This window comes from Spea bombifrons, chromosome 5 (genome assembly GCF_027358695.1).
Source record: "Spea bombifrons isolate aSpeBom1 chromosome 5, aSpeBom1.2.pri, whole genome shotgun sequence".
Taxonomy (NCBI): Eukaryota; Metazoa; Chordata; class Amphibia; order Anura; family Pelobatidae; genus Spea; species Spea bombifrons.
Window position 1 is genome coordinate 109618438 of NC_071091.1, and position 16437 is coordinate 109634874.

At 47.4% G+C, this 16437-nt stretch overlaps 2 protein-coding genes across 2 annotated transcripts in view; one reads left to right on the forward strand and one right to left on the reverse strand.

The window, feature by feature from the left end:
- Positions 1–5179, forward strand: part of SCX (scleraxis bHLH transcription factor) — a 10383-nt gene extending 5204 nt beyond the window's left edge. Inside the window, exon 2 of the mRNA XM_053467557.1 lies at positions 4862–5179. Coding sequence (XP_053323532.1) covers positions 4862–4900 — 39 coding nt within the window. The 3' untranslated portion in view covers positions 4901–5179. The remainder of the gene's footprint in view (positions 1–4861) is intronic.
- BOP1 (BOP1 ribosomal biogenesis factor) overlaps positions 1–16431 on the reverse strand; it is a 26856-nt gene extending 10425 nt beyond the window's left edge. Inside the window, exons 1-3 of the mRNA XM_053467531.1 lie at positions 16250–16431; positions 15767–15946; positions 14813–14932 (exon numbers count right to left, since the gene is read on the reverse strand). Of these exons, the coding sequence (XP_053323506.1) occupies positions 14813–14932; positions 15767–15946; positions 16250–16285 (336 nt within the window). The 5' untranslated portion in view covers positions 16286–16431. The remainder of the gene's footprint in view (positions 1–14812; positions 14933–15766; positions 15947–16249) is intronic.
- Between the last annotated feature and the right edge of the window lie 6 nt (positions 16432–16437).

Here is a 16437-nt window from a genome sequence, read left to right on the forward strand (position 1 = left end):
CACGGTATCAGCGACACCAACTGAAAATAACTAATAATAATAATAACTAATAATAATAATAATAACTAATACACGGTATCAGCGACACCAACTGAAAATAATAACTAATAATAATAACAATAATAATAATAATAATAATAATAACCAATACACGGTATCAGCGACACCAACTGAAAATAATAATAACTAATAATAATAACAATAATAATAATAATAATAATAACTAATACACGGTATCAGCGACACCAACAGAAAATAATAATAACTAATAATAATAACAATAATAATAATAATAATAACCAATACACGGTAATCATAATACCCAATAATAAATAAAAGGTATCAGAAAATAAATCATAATAACTAATAATAATAATAACTAATAATAATAAATACAAAAAATACATAAAAAGCATCAGCAGCACCAAACATAATAAATAATAATAATAATAAGAAGAAATACACGGTAACGGCGACACCAAACTAACAGAAAATGATTATTATTATTATTATTATTATTATTTTCTGTCCCGCCGCTGATACGCTGTATTTATTAATAATAATAATAATAATAATAATAAGAAATACACGGTAACGACGACCCCAAACTAACAGAAAATGATGATTATTATTATTATTATTATTTTCTGTCCCGCCGCTGATACGCTGTATTTATTAATAATAATAATAATAATAATAATAATAATAAAGTACGAAGAATCGGCGTCAGGAAGCGGAAGAGAAAATAATAATAATAAATAAATAATTGGGCTCCCCGCTTCGTTCTCATTGGCTGCTCGTTGTGGAAGCTATAGATATATAGATATATTTATATCTATACACACACGTATAACCGGTGCGGGACTCGGGAGACGGGTGCCCTGTGCTTATCACACCCGTGTCATTATTAAGCCCCCGGCCGGACCCCAGCACACTAACACGCTACATACAGGGGCTGCCCCATGGCCGCCCCATTTAACCCCCCCCCCCTGGTGACACGCGGCGGAGGGACAGATACCGGGGTGAGATCAGCGGTGACGCACATGCGCGGGGTCTTAACACACCCCGCCGCCGCCGGGCACTATAACCCCGGCTTATGTGTAAATAAAACGACACGCGGGACCCAACCATCGCCGGCGGGGGGGCCGCCAGCCCCATCTCTGCGAGGAAGCGGATGCCAGAAGCAACTATTTACTCTGTCTGTACATCTGTCTGACTGTCTGTCCGGCCAGCCGGCCGTAACGGGCACCGAGTATCACAGAGGACGGCGACGTCTATCCCAAGCATGTTTAATCCCCTCGCTGTATTACCCTCTACCACCTCAGCAGGGAAGCTGTTCCATTCATCCACCACCCTACCAGAGCCAGTGTTGTCTGATCACATTTCTGTCCTCAACCGACCCCAACAGAGGCAGCCTAAACCAATCAGCAACTTAATAGGGGGACAGGAAAACCAATGGGGAGGAATAAGCCCGCAGGAAGTTCGGTGCGATACACGGATTCAGGTTATTTACACAGAAAGCGACGGCAGAGAAGAGGCGCCCGGTCTGCCCGAGTCCCCAACCTCGCCGAGCCTTCTCCCTATCCCATTATTACACGTCTTCACTGTATTAACAGCTACCACGTCTGCTGGAAGGCTATTCCATGCGTCCACTACCCTTTGCGTAAAGTAATAGTGCCTGATGTTACCTTTAACCCTTTGCCCCTCCAGCTTATGACTCCGCCCGCTTGTTGTAGTTTTATTTCTCCTTTGAAATAAACTCTTCCTTTATCTCTGAGATCTTTAACTATTTCCATCACCCCCCCCACGTGTCACGTCTTTCTTCCAGGCTGTATATATAGTATATGTATATAGCACAGTGTATATATATATATATAATATGTATATAGCACAGTGTATATATATGTGTATATAGCACAGTGTATATATTTATATAATGTGTACATAGCACAGTGTGTATATATATATATATATAATGTGTATATAGCACAGTGTATATATATATATATGTGTATATAGCACAGTGTATATATATATATAATGTGTATATAGCACAGTGTATATATTTATATAATGTGTATATAGCACAGTGTATATATATATATATAATATGTATATAGCACAGTGTATATATATATGTGTATATAGCACAGTGTATATATATATGTGTATATAGCACAGTGTATATATTTATATAATGTGTACATAGCACAGTGTGTATATATATATATATAATGTGTATATAGCACAGTGTATATATATATATAATGTGTATATAGCACAGTGTATATATATATATGTGTATATAGCACAGTGTATATATTTATATAATGTGTATATAGCACAGTGTATATATATATATATAATATGTATATAGCACAGTGTATATATATATGTGTATATAGCACAGTGTATATATATATATATATATAATATGTATATAGCACAGTGTATATATATATGTGTATATAGCACAGTGTATATATATATATATATATAATGTGTATATAGCACAGTGTATATATATATGTGTATATAGCACAGTGTATATATATATATATATATAATGTGTATATAGCACAGTATATATATATAATGTGTATATAGCACAGTGTATATATTTATATAATGTGTATATAGCACAGTGTATATATTTATATAATGTGTATATAGCACAGTGTGTGTATATATATATATATATAATGTGTATATAGCACAGTATATATATATAATGTGTATATAGCACAGTGTATATATTTATATGTGTATATATTTATATAATGTGTATATAGCACAGTGTGTGTATATATATATATATGTGTGTATATATATATATATATATATATATAATGTGTATATAGCACAGTGTATATATTTATATAATGTGTATATAGCACAGTGTATATATTTATATAATGTGTATATAGCACAGTGTATATATTTATATATATGTGTATATAGCACAGTGTATATATATATATATATAATGTGTATATAGCACAGTGTATATATATATATATATATGTATATAGCACAGTGTATATATATATATATGTATGTATGTATGTATATAGCACAGTGTATATATATATATATATATATATATATATATATATATATATATATATATATATGTATGTATATAGCACAGTGTATATATATATATGTATGTATGTATATAGCACAGTGTATATATATATATATGTATGTATGTATATAGCACAGTGTATATATATAATGTGTATATAGCACAGTGTATATATATATATGTATGTATATAGCACAGTGTATATATGTATGTATGTATATAGCACAGTGTATATATATATATATATAACTTGTCCTGGTAAGGGTTATCCTGTAATCCATGAAGCATTTTAGTTGCTCTTCTCTCCAACATCTCTGTCCTTCCGGAGATCCGCTCTCCAGTGCTGCACACAATACTCCGAGTGAGGTCTCAGCGGTCCTCTGTACAGCGGCACGAGCGATTCCCTCTCTCTGCTGCTGATACCCCTCGCTGTACAGCCCGGCATTCTGCGGCTCTATTTCGCTGTCCTCGTTAATAATGACCCCCGAGCCCCTCTCCTCGCACGTCGGGGTCAGGGCCGTATCAGATATTCTGTCCTCCGCCGTTGGGGGGGGTTATGCCCCTGACGCGTTACTTTACATTTATTCGCATTGAACGTCGGTTGCCGTGGCGACGACCATGTCTCCAGTTTACCCAAATCATTTGCCATGGCTGTAACACGCAGGGTTTGGGAGTGAGGGATCCGCTTTAGATCCCTCAATCCATTAACCCTTTCCCCAGCCCGAGCTCCCGGCAGATCACTGGGAACCCGGCGCTCCCCTCCCAGCCTGCTCTTTCCATAACAGTAGTTAACCCGAGCCACGCCAAGCAGTCCCTCCAGCCCCCGGCGGGCCCCGGTCTCCCGCTCCACTGACGGACTGCGTTTAATCCCAGGCCTTTTCTTCATTAACGATTCTTTTCCATCTCATCTTTCAAACCTGTCTTGGAAAATCATCAGGACTCTCCGGGGAAGTCGGCGGCTGCTGGAAGGGTCTCGGCCCTTTAATAACTTTCAGGCTGCGTGTCTGTCCTGCGTCCGCCTGTCCTGCGCCCCCCACCCCCGTCCTGCGATCAGTCCCGTGTTTATCAGTGTCTGCCGCCTGTGCCCAGAGGCTGCACCGTGTCTCTACCCCCAGTTAGGTGCGGATTTCTGCTTCGTACCCCAGTGCTACGCAGCCTTCACATGCGGAAAACGTCTGTTGAACCAGTCCATACCCAATACCCCTACCTCACGGGATTACCCTCTACCACCTCTGCTGGGAGGCTGTTCCGCCTCAGTAACGTGAAACTTCCTTCCATTCCCTCGGAGCCTCCAGTGTCAGATTATGGCCTGCTGTTCTTTGTCAGGTCTAAGTGTACAGCGCTATGGAATATGAGGGCGCTATATGAAGAAAAAATGGCTTGTTGTTCTCGTATGACATACAGTCCGTGTTAATCGCGTGTCCTGCGTTCATCGCCGTTTATCACCATTATAAGACATATCATGGGAGAAGTCACATGACACGGGACCGGCCCTTTAACCGGGTCACTGCCGTGATGTCACTAACCCCGGGGTGAGCGTTGTTCCTCCGTTGCCCCGGCTAGGGCGTGATAGGCACGCCGTCCGTCCGGCCCCCCTGGGGTGGATTTATTGGGGGCAGTAGTGGCCGGAGAGGCGTTTGGGGTAACAGGGTGTGGAACGCATGGGGGTCAGAATTACCAACGACTGCAAATCAGATACATGGTTCATCCCCCCCCTTCCCCCGGGTGAAGTCTACGTACACGTGACATTAAACACGCTTCCTTCTCCTACAGGGCAAAGAGCGGGACAGAAAAACCGTCATCAGAACATAAGGAGAGCTGCGGGGGAGCACGGACCCCCGCCGAGGAGACCCCCAAACTCAGGGCACAGGGAGCTGCGTCAATGTGAAGAGCTCCTGCAGCGGCAGAGCGGACAGAACCTGCGCGACCGGACGGGGAGAGGGGACAAGACATTCATCCGCAGGGCACAGGAGAGAAGGGGCAAGTAATCTGCCCCCGGGCACACCGCAGAGAGCCCCTCAGCCGGCACAGGGGAGGCACACAGCGCCACGGCCGGGTACAGGGGGCACGCGATACCCCCAGGACAGACGGACGTACCTACAGCCACACTCAGAGGAAGGGGGCGCCATCCTCCGGCGTCTCTGCCCCCTCCCGCCAGCACCTCAGGACATTAGTGACAAATTTCTGCCGCAAAACCGGCACGGACCCCCGACGTCCGCTCGCAGCCGTGCCTGGATACCCCCGACCCCCACGCCAGGCCCTTGGCATCTGAGGGTATGAGAGGCAGTGAAAGGGTGCGGCGGGCGACCCAAGCCTCGTCCTTTGAATATAAGCTCTATAATTTAATACGGTGTATGTGTCTTCAAGGGTTAATAAAGATAAAGGTACATAAAGCCACGTGTGTCACTGGGGGGGCATTAAAGGTGCCAGGGAGAGACCCCCATCACGGGGGGGGGGATTTACAGGCTGATGATTGGCCCTTAGGCGAGACTTCTTTATTAAAGACCTTTAATAATAAAGCCCCACCCACCACAGGGTCAGCCACTCCCCCTGCAGGGTGTTCTATTGAATGGCCCACGGGATGTGCGTGTGTGGGGGGGGGTGGCGGTGACGGGGTTAATGTCTGGCTGCGGCAGGATTTGGAGTCCTTGGCCGGGAGATTCACTATCGGAAAAAAATCCCTCAGGTCGGATTGGGATTTGGCGCATTCCCTCCATTCCTACCCCGAGCCAGCGCGCTCATTAACCCCCGCACAGCCAGAGGGGGCAAACCGGCCATAGATTAACCCCCGCACAGCCAGAGGGGGCAAACCGGCCATAGATTAACCCCCGCACAGCCAGAGGGGGCAAACCGGCCATAGATTAACCCCTGCACAGCCAGAGGTGGCAAACGCCCATAGATTAACCCCCGCACAGCCAGAGGTGGCAAACGCCCATAGATTAACCCCCGCACAGCCAGTGGGGGCAAACCGGCCATAGATTAACCCCCCGCGCAGCCAGAGGGGGCAACCCGGCCATAGATTAACCCCCGGGCAGCCAGAGGGGGCAACCCGCGACCATAGATTAACCCCCGCGCAGCCAGAGGGGGCAACCCGGCCATAGATTAACCCCCGCGCAGCCAGAGGGGGCAACCCGGCCATAGATTAAACCCCGGGCAGCCAGAGGGGGCAACCAGGCCAGGCGGCAGTGCGGGTATGAAGGGTCTCTATACCCCAGGCGGCAGTGCGGGTATGAAGGGTCTCTATACCCCAGGCGGCAGTGCGGGTATGAGGGGTCTCTATACCCCTGGCGGCAGTGCGGGTATGAAGGGTCTCTATACCCCAGGCGGCAGTGCGGGTATGAGGGGTCTCTATACCCCTGGCGGCAGTGCGGGTATGAGGGGTCTCTATACCCCTGGCGGCAGTGCGGGTATGAGGGGCCTCTATACTCCTGGCGGCAGTGCGGGTATGAAGGGTCTCTATACCCCAGGCGGCAGTGCGGGTAAAGCGTGGTACCCAGGCTGGGGCACTAAACGTCAGTGAATACGGGAAGCTGACGCTCGCTCCCGGCCGAGACCAGGGTTTATAATAACAAGAGCAGAAAGCATTGCAGCCAGTGACCCCTATAATTACCCCTGAATGCCTGCGCAGCGCACACTCATACTAACCGGAGACACTGAAATCTCCGTAATCCCCCCAATTATCCTCATCACGCCCTCTTCCTGCAAACACGGACGATCGGGGTCACCGGGGCTGAGTGGAGTATTCACCAACACGCAGCGGGTTACTGGAAGGTGCAGGTGATGGGGCACATGACGGAGTCAGCCCCTCCCACTGCGGGGCGACGGGGGTGAGACAGGGAGAGTGCAGTCTGAGGTGGCGCCACCTGTCTGCCAGGCAGGAACATGCGCCGCACACACTGTCGGCCGCCTCTGCCTGCATGTCTCCTCCTGACCCCCCTTCCTTTGAGCCTTAAACTGCTCCAGCTGTGGATGGGGGGGTCAGGGGTAGCAGGTGGGGGTTGGGGCATCCCCTGTGCCTGTCTGTGGCGGGAGGAAGCCAGCTCACCTCTGGAACACTTCACTCTCTCCTCATCTTCCCCCATCCCCATGGGGCAATAACTACCCCCACACTCTCTTCCTGAGCCCCAGATCAGCTTGCAAGAAGCTGCAGGTGACTCTTTAACCCTTTCACTGCCAGGGCAGCGTCCTCCCCCCGGGCACCAGTCCATGCGCTTCACACCCCCAGATCTGATTAATGCCGGCCAGCCTTTAAATGCCCCACGTGGCTCATTCTCAGAAGCAGGGACAGCGTGGGGCAGGCGGCTAGAAATCTGCCCCATTATTGGGCTTTTAAGAACGGAAACTAACAGCCAAACTGAATGCACAGGAGAGCCGTCTCCATGCGCAGCTTCCAGCCTGTTTGGCATATCACTAGACCAGGTCTATCCAAACCAGGCCCCAGGGGCCCGAGACCCCACACAGGGCACAGGTTCGCCCACACACAACATAAGAGCTTCTCCCATGCACAGACCCTACCTGAAACCCCCCCATGTGAGAGACGCCACCTGACTCCTCCCCATGTGAGACCCCACCTGACCCCCCCTCCCATATGAGAGACCCCTGTAAGGATGAGCAGGCATGGATTGTTCAAATTACAGATTGGGGGCTTCCTGGTGATCCCTCTTTTGATGTCGCTATATTAAACTCCCAGCTGTACCCCGTTCCTCTGGCTGGTTCCCTGGGGGCGGGGGGCTGAGGCCCGTTCCCTGGGGGCGGGGGGCTGAGGCCCGTTCCCTGGGGGCGGGGGGCTGAGGCCCGTTCCCTGGGGGCGGGGGGCTGAGGCCCGTTCCCTGGGGGCGGGGGGCTGAGGCCCGTTCCCTGGGGGCGGGGGGCTGAGGCCCGTTCCCTGGGGGCGGGGGGCTGAGGCCCGTTCCCTGGGGGCGGGGGGCTGAGGCCCGTTCCCTGGGGGCGGGGGGCTGAGGCTCGTTCCCTTTAATGGCGTTTATGAGCTGTGCGTCTGCGGGCCGCCCGATCCCAGTAATGTATACATTAAACATATAGGGTTTCATCGCAGACGGCACGCAGACTGCGGCTCACACGGATTCCCCATCAGCATGAACCAGAAAGAGTTAACCCGGGGGGGGGGGCTGAAAGAAAACGGCTTTATTATCCTTAAAACAGCTGTCATCCGCCTTCCTGCTTTTAGCACTGCGACTAAGATTTAAGGGTTAAAAGGTCAGTGACACATACAAAGGGTTAAAAGGTCACCCCCCCATACAAAGGGTTAAAAGGTCACCCCCCCATACAAAGGGTTAAAAGGTGAGTTGCCAGCAGTGGGCTGTTTAATGTGTTACCAGCAGACAGTCGGACCCCCTGCAGGAATAAGCCTGCAGGTGGTAGAAACCAATCCGAAGGGGTGAACGTAATGGGCGGGGCAAGCCTAAGGACAGCCCCGGAGGAGCACTCACTGACCGCAAGAGGAGCGCTTTCCTGCCACCGATCGGCTGCGCCAAGCAGACAAGACTTTCCCGGATTGGCCAGCGGGTCTCAGGAGAACAAGAACTTTAACTGCAGGACGTGCGCGATGCGCATTAAAACACCCATCTGTCCTTCACTGGGGGGGGTTGCATGCAACGCTATACAGCGCAAACCAGGGACCGGGGGGGGGCTTCGTTGCTGACGCACGGCGCGGACCGGGCACAGGGGGGCTTTGTCGTTGACGCACAGTGCAGGAAGTAACTTGGGGAGCGAGCCAGGAACAGCCTATGCCCCAAATACCAAGAGAATGACGTCCGCCGCTCCGTGCACACAGGTGCCCCCGCCGCTCCATGCACAGACACACAACACTGGGCAGCTTGAGGGTTAATGCGCGGCCAGCAGCGTCTGCCCCAAATCCAGCCCGGTCTTATTAGCCGGATTGGAGCGGGACGGGGGACCACTTGCCAAGTACAGGAGGAGGGGGGGCACCTCACAGCGAGCTGCTACTGAACAGCGACCCCCCCCTCCTGGGCCCGGGGTCAGACACTCGGCTTCTGCACCGAGGAGGGGAGTCCATGCGCTGCCCAGATCCTCATTCATTACCTGACAGCAGCTGCTAAACTCATTGTGTGCTCACCAGCGAGAGGGGGGAGCGACACCGAGCGGAGAGACAGGCGGCAGAGAGCGAGAGAGCGCTTAACTATACATTATACACCGATTTATTTATACATTATACACGGGCCGGTCACTGATTTATCTATACATTATACAGGGGGCCGGTCACTGATTTATCTATACATTATACAGGGGTCGGCTCGCTGATTTATCTATACATTATACAGGGGCCGGTCACTGATTTATCTATACATTATACAGGGGGCCGGTCACTGATTTATCTATACATTATACAGGGGCCGGTCACTGATTTATCTATACATTATACAGGGGCCGGTCACTGATTTATCTATACATTATACAGGGGGCCAGTCACGGATTTATCTATACATTATACAGGGGGCCGGTCACTGATTTATCTATACATTATACAGGGGCCGGTCACTGATTTATCTATACATTATACAGGGGTCGGCTCGCTGATTTATCTATACATTATACAGGGGCCGGTCACTGATTTATCTATACATTATACAGGGGCCGGTCACTGATTTATCTATACATTATACAGGGGGCCGGTCACTGATTTATCTATACATTATACAGGGGGCCGGTCACTGATTTACCTATACATTATACAGGGGCCAGTCACTGATTTACCTATACATTATACAGGGGCCAGTCACTGATTTATCTATACATTATACAGGGGGCCGGTCACTGATTTACCTATACATTATACAGGGGCCGGTCACTGATTTATCTATACATTATACAGGGGCCGGTCACTGATTAATCTATACATTATACAGGGGGCCGGTCACTGATTTATCTATACATTATACAGGGGGTCGGCGCACTGATTTATCTATACATTATACAGGGGCCGGTCACTGATTTATCTATACATTATACAGGGGGCCGGCTCACTGATTTATCTATACATTATACAGGGGCCGGTAACCGATTTATCTATACATTATACAGGGGGCCGGCTCACTGATTTATCTATACATTATACAGGGGCCGGTAACCGATTTATCTATACATTATACAGGGGCCGGTCACTGATTTATCTATACATTATACAGGGGCCGGTAACCGATTTATCTATACATTATACAGGGGGCCGGCTCACTGATTTATCTATACATTATACAGGGGCCGGTAACCGATTTATCTATACATTATACAGGGGCCGGTCACTGATTTATCTATACATTATACAGGGGCCGGTAACCGATTTATCTATACATTATACAGGGGGCCGGCTCACTGATTTATCTATACATTATACAGGGGCCGGTAACCGATTTATCTATACATTATACAGGAGTCGAAATTCTCCCACTGAGGTGGGCCCTTTATAATGAATAGTAAAGTCAAGGATCTAAAACCACAAGCCCACCGCAAAGTCTCCCTTTAATAAACCCCAAAGAGGGGACAGCATGAGCGGGAAAAGAGGGGCAAACAAGCAACGAGAGAAGGAGCAGGCATGCAGAGGGGAGGGGCATGCAGAGGGGAGGGGCATGCAGAGGGGAGGGGCATGCAGACACCAGACGGAGGTAGAGTTGGTGGATAAGTGGAACAGCTCCCCTGCAGAAGCGGTAGAGGTTATTTCAGCAAGTTACAGACGTGGGGTTGGTTATCACCTGTTACTAGGTGGGGTGGGAAACAGACACTGATTGGCTGTAATGAATTTCAGGGGTTTAGATCTCCTCTCCCTTTACTCTATGAAAGTTGTGTCAACGTTGCTTTACTGCACTGCTGCAAACCACAAAAACACCGGTCTTAACCGGCAGCTCTCTATAGAAAGTCAAAGAATTGGGGCCGATTGACTAAATAGTAAGCTGAGACAGTCACATTATTAACTGTAATGATGCCATAAAACGCCAGGAGAGACGGGCAGCCGAGAACCTGAGACACACAGATGCTATACGGTGATATAACATAATATATAACATAACCCACCCCACCCAAGCGCATGCTATACGGTGATATAACATAATATATAACCCACCCCAACCAAGTGCATGCTATACAGTAATATAACATAATATATAATATATAACCCACCCCAACCAAGTGCATGCTATACGGTGATATAACATAATATATAATATATAACCCACCCCACCCAAGCGCATGCTATACGGTGATATAACATAATATATAATATATAACCCACCCCACCCAAGTGCATGCTATACGGTGATATAACATAATATATAATATATAACCCACCTCACCCAAGTGCATGCTATACGGTGATATAACATAATATATAACCCACCCCAACCAAGTGCATGCTATACGGTGATATAACATAATATATAATATATAACCCACCCCAACCAAGCGCATGCTATACGGTGATATAACATAATATATAATATATAACCCACCCCAACCAAGTGCATGCTATACGGTGATATAACATAATATATAATATATAACCCAAGCGCATGCTATACGGTGATATAACATAATATATAACCCACCCCACCCAAGTGCATGCTATACGGTGATATAACATAATATATAATATATAACCCACCTCACCCAAGTGCATGCTATACGGTGATATAACATAATATATAACCCACCCCAACCAAGTGCATGCTATACGGTGATATAACATAATATATAATATATAACCCACCCCAACCAAGTGCATGCTATACGGTGATATAACATAATATTTAATATATAACCCAAGCGCATGCTATACGGTGATATAACATAATATATAACATAACCCACCCCAACCAAGTGCATGCTATACGGTGATATAACATAATATATAATATATAACCCACCCCAACCAAGTGCATGCTATACGGTGATATAACATAATATATAATATATAACCCACCCCACCCAAGCGCATGCTATACAGTAATATAACATAATATATAATATATAACCCACCCCACCCAAGCGCATGCTATACAGTAATATAACATAATATATAATATATAACCCACCCCAACCAAGTGCATGCTATACAGTAATATAACATAATATATAACCCACCCCAACCAAGCGCATGCTATACGGTGATATAACATAATATATAACATAACCCACCCCAACCAAGCGCATGCTATACGGTGATATAACATAATATATAATATATAACCCACCCCAACCAAGCGCATGCTATATAGTAATATAACATAATATATAACATAACCCACCCCAACCAAGCGCATGCTATACAGTAATATAACATAATATATAACATAACCCACCCCACCCAAGTGCATGCTATACGGTGATATAATATATAACCCACCCCAACCAAGTGCATGCTATACGGTGATATAACATAATATATAATATATAACCCACCCCACCCAAGCGCATGCTATACGGTGATATAACATAATATATAATATATAACCCACCCCAACCAAGTGCATGCTATACGGTGATATAACATAATATATAACCCACCCCAACCAAGTGCATGCTATACGGTGATATAACATAATATATAATATATAACCCACCCCAACCAAGTGCATGCTATACGGTGATATAACATAATATATAATATATAACCCACCCCAACCAAGCGCATGCTATACGGTGATATAACATAATATAAAATATATAACCCACCCAAGCGCATGCTATACAGTAATATAACATAATATATAACCCACCCCACCCAAGCGCATGCTATACGGTAATATAACATAATATATAATATATAACCCACCCCACCCAAGCGCATGCTATACGGTGATATAACATAATATATAATATATAACCCACCCCACCCAAGTGCATGCTATACGGTGATATAACATAATATATAATATATAACCCACCCCAACCAAGCGCATGCTATACAGTAATATAATATAATATATAATATATAACCCACCCCAACCAAGTGCATGCTATACGGTGATATAACATAATATAAAATATATAACCCACCCCAACCAAGCGCATGCTATACAGTAATATAACATAATATATAATATATAACCCACCTCACCCAAGCGCATGCTATACAGTAATATAACAATATATAATATATAACCCACCCCAACCAAGCGCATGCTATACAGTAATATAACATAATATACAACCCACCCCAACCAAGTGCATGCTATACAGTAATATAACATAATATATAATATATAACCCACCTCACCCAAGCGCATGCTATACAGTAATATAACAATATATAATATATAACCCACCCCAACCAAGTGCATGCTATACGGTGATATAACATAATATAAAATATATAACCCACCCCAACCAAGCGCATGCTATACAGTAATATAACAATATATAATATATAACCCACCCCAACCAAGTGCATGCTATACGGTGATATAACATAATATATAATATATAACCCACCCCAACCAAGCGCATGCTATACAGTAATATAACATAATATATAATATATAACCCACGCCACCCAAGCGCATGCTATACAGTAATATAACAATATATAACCCACCCCACCCAAGCGCATGCTATACGATAATATAACGTCCCCTGCGGCCAAATGCTATACGGTAATATAATAGACCCCCCCCCGCACGGTATACGGTAATATAATGGATCCCCCCCGCACAGTATATACGGTGATATAATGGATCCCCCCCGCACAGTATATACGGTGATATAATGGACACCACACACACACACACGGTATACGGTAATATAATGGACCCCCCGCACGGTATATACGGTAATATAATGGAAACCCCCCCGAACGGTATATATAGTAATATAATGGACACCACCCGCACGGTATATACAGTAATATAATGGACACCACCTTCACGGTATATATGGTAACATAATGGACACACCCCCCGCACGGTATATACAGTAATATAATGGACACCCCCCCCCGCATGTTATATACGGTAATATAATGGACACCCCTGCCCCTGGCACGGTATACGGTAATATAATGGACCCCCCCCTCCGCACGGTATACGGTAATATAATGGACCCCCCACACGGTATACGGTAATATAATGGACCCCCCATAAGCGGTCACCGAAACACCCCACAGGCCGTGCTTCTTGTGTGCCCTCAGCTCCCATCACTGATATGATCAGCTTGGCTGAGGATGATGGGAGATGTGATCCATTTAAGAAGAATAAAATGTTTATACTATGCGGGTATTTTCTCGTGTTTTGCGATTTATTTGCAGATTGGGGGGGCTGTTTGTGGCATAACGTCCGACACCCCTGCCCGTCAGCCAGGATCTCGCCATCAACCAGCCGGCAACCTGCTGCCAGCTTATTGATTATTCAGGTTTTTTAGAACCTGTTCGGAGTCTCTGACCAATCAGCAGCCCTCGCTATACCTTAAAGGGTTAACGGCGGTTCCCGAGACGTCACTTTGTTCGTCATGGTATGAAACGCCGTGTAGGTGTTAAAGGGTTAAACATTGCGACAATCATTTACTGTAATGCAGTATGATAAGGAGCTGGCGTGTTCCAGAGCACACGCGTGTAACCGACCCACTGCCGTCCAGCGAAGAGCATGACGGGAAAAACAAACACTGCGTTCCGTGCGCCGCTCACCTATAACACTACACGGCATAGAGCGGTAACGTGTACCCCTCCAACATGCGCCCACCGAGCGCCATCAAGGGGAGCCTCACCTCCTCATCAGAAGAATCCTGGTCATACTCGTTACTCCGCGCCGCCGGCTCATCCTGCGATGCCAGTCCGGGATCCGGGTCGGAGAGAGGAGCCTTCAGAGACCTCCGCGGCCGGGAGACCTGGAATATGTAAAAGCGTGAGTCCCACTACACCGTGCCAACTATACCCAGCGCCAGCCTCCCCCTCACACACTACTACACCATGCCAACTCTACCCAGCACCAGCCTCCCCCTCACACACTACTACACCATGCCAACTACACCTGCCAGCCTCCCCCTCACACACTACTACACCATGCCAACTCTACCCAGCGCCAGCCTCCCCCTCACACACTACTACATCATGCCAACTACACCCGCCAGCCTCCCCCTCACAAACTACTACATCATGCCAACTACACCCAGCGCCAGCCTCCCCCTCACACACTACTACTACTACACCATGCCAACTACACCCAGCGCCAACCTCCCCCTCACACAGTACTACACCATGCCAACTATACCCAGCGCCAGCCTCCCCCTCACACACTACTTCTACTACACCATGCCAACTACACCCAGCGCCAGCCTCCCCCTCACACACTACTACTACTACTACACCATGCCAACTACACCCAGCGCCAACCTCCCCCTCACACACTACTACACCATGCCAACTCTACCCAACGCCAGCCTCCCCCTCACACACTACTACACCATGCCAACTACACCCAGCGCCAACCTCCCCCTCACACACTACTACACCATGCCAACTATACCCAGCCGCAGCGCCAGCCTCCCCTTACACGCTACTACACCATGCCAACTATACCCAGCACCAGCCTCCCCCTCACACACTGCTACACCATGCCAACTCTACCCAGCGCCAGCCTCCCCTCACACACTACTATTCCACACACATATTCAGGTGGCTAGCAGGGCGACTTGCTCTCTGCACTCTCTTTAGAGCGTTACCTTGCGGGTAGAGGTCTCCCCTGCTGTATCGTCTTCTTCCTCCGCACTCTCGCTTTCCTCATTATCGCTGCTTTCGCTTGCAGAGTTTTCCAGGCCGGAGTAAACGCTCTCTTCACTGTCACTCAGGTCAGCACTGTCCCCGTCACTCAGCACTCCATCCCCTTCAGCAAAAGGGGTCTCCTAGAAAGACACAGCGGATTAGCACTCACACTCAGACACACACACACACACACACACACACACACACACACACACACACACACACACACACACACACACACACACACACACACACAACCCCCCCAGCCTTTGCCCCCTGCTATTCACCTACATCCACTCTGTGCCTCTCGCACTCGCCCCTAGTCAGCACCCCCTTGCTCCTCACCCCCAGTCAGTGCCCCTCGCACTCCCTCCCATCTATTTCGCCTCAAACCGAGTCCCTGATTCATGCCCATTACTCTTCCCACTCCCCGGGGCTGTTACCGGCTCCAGGGGCCGTTTGGAGTCTCCTTTTTTCATATTTGTTTCCCGCTCCACGCGTGGGTAAATGTAAATGTCTCTGAGGTGAGCTCCAACACCGGAACAAGAACCTGAGAGAGAGAACACGCTGGGCTCACCGGAAGCTCCTAGGTCAGGACACACGCTGCCGGAAGTTACCCGCCATATTGCTG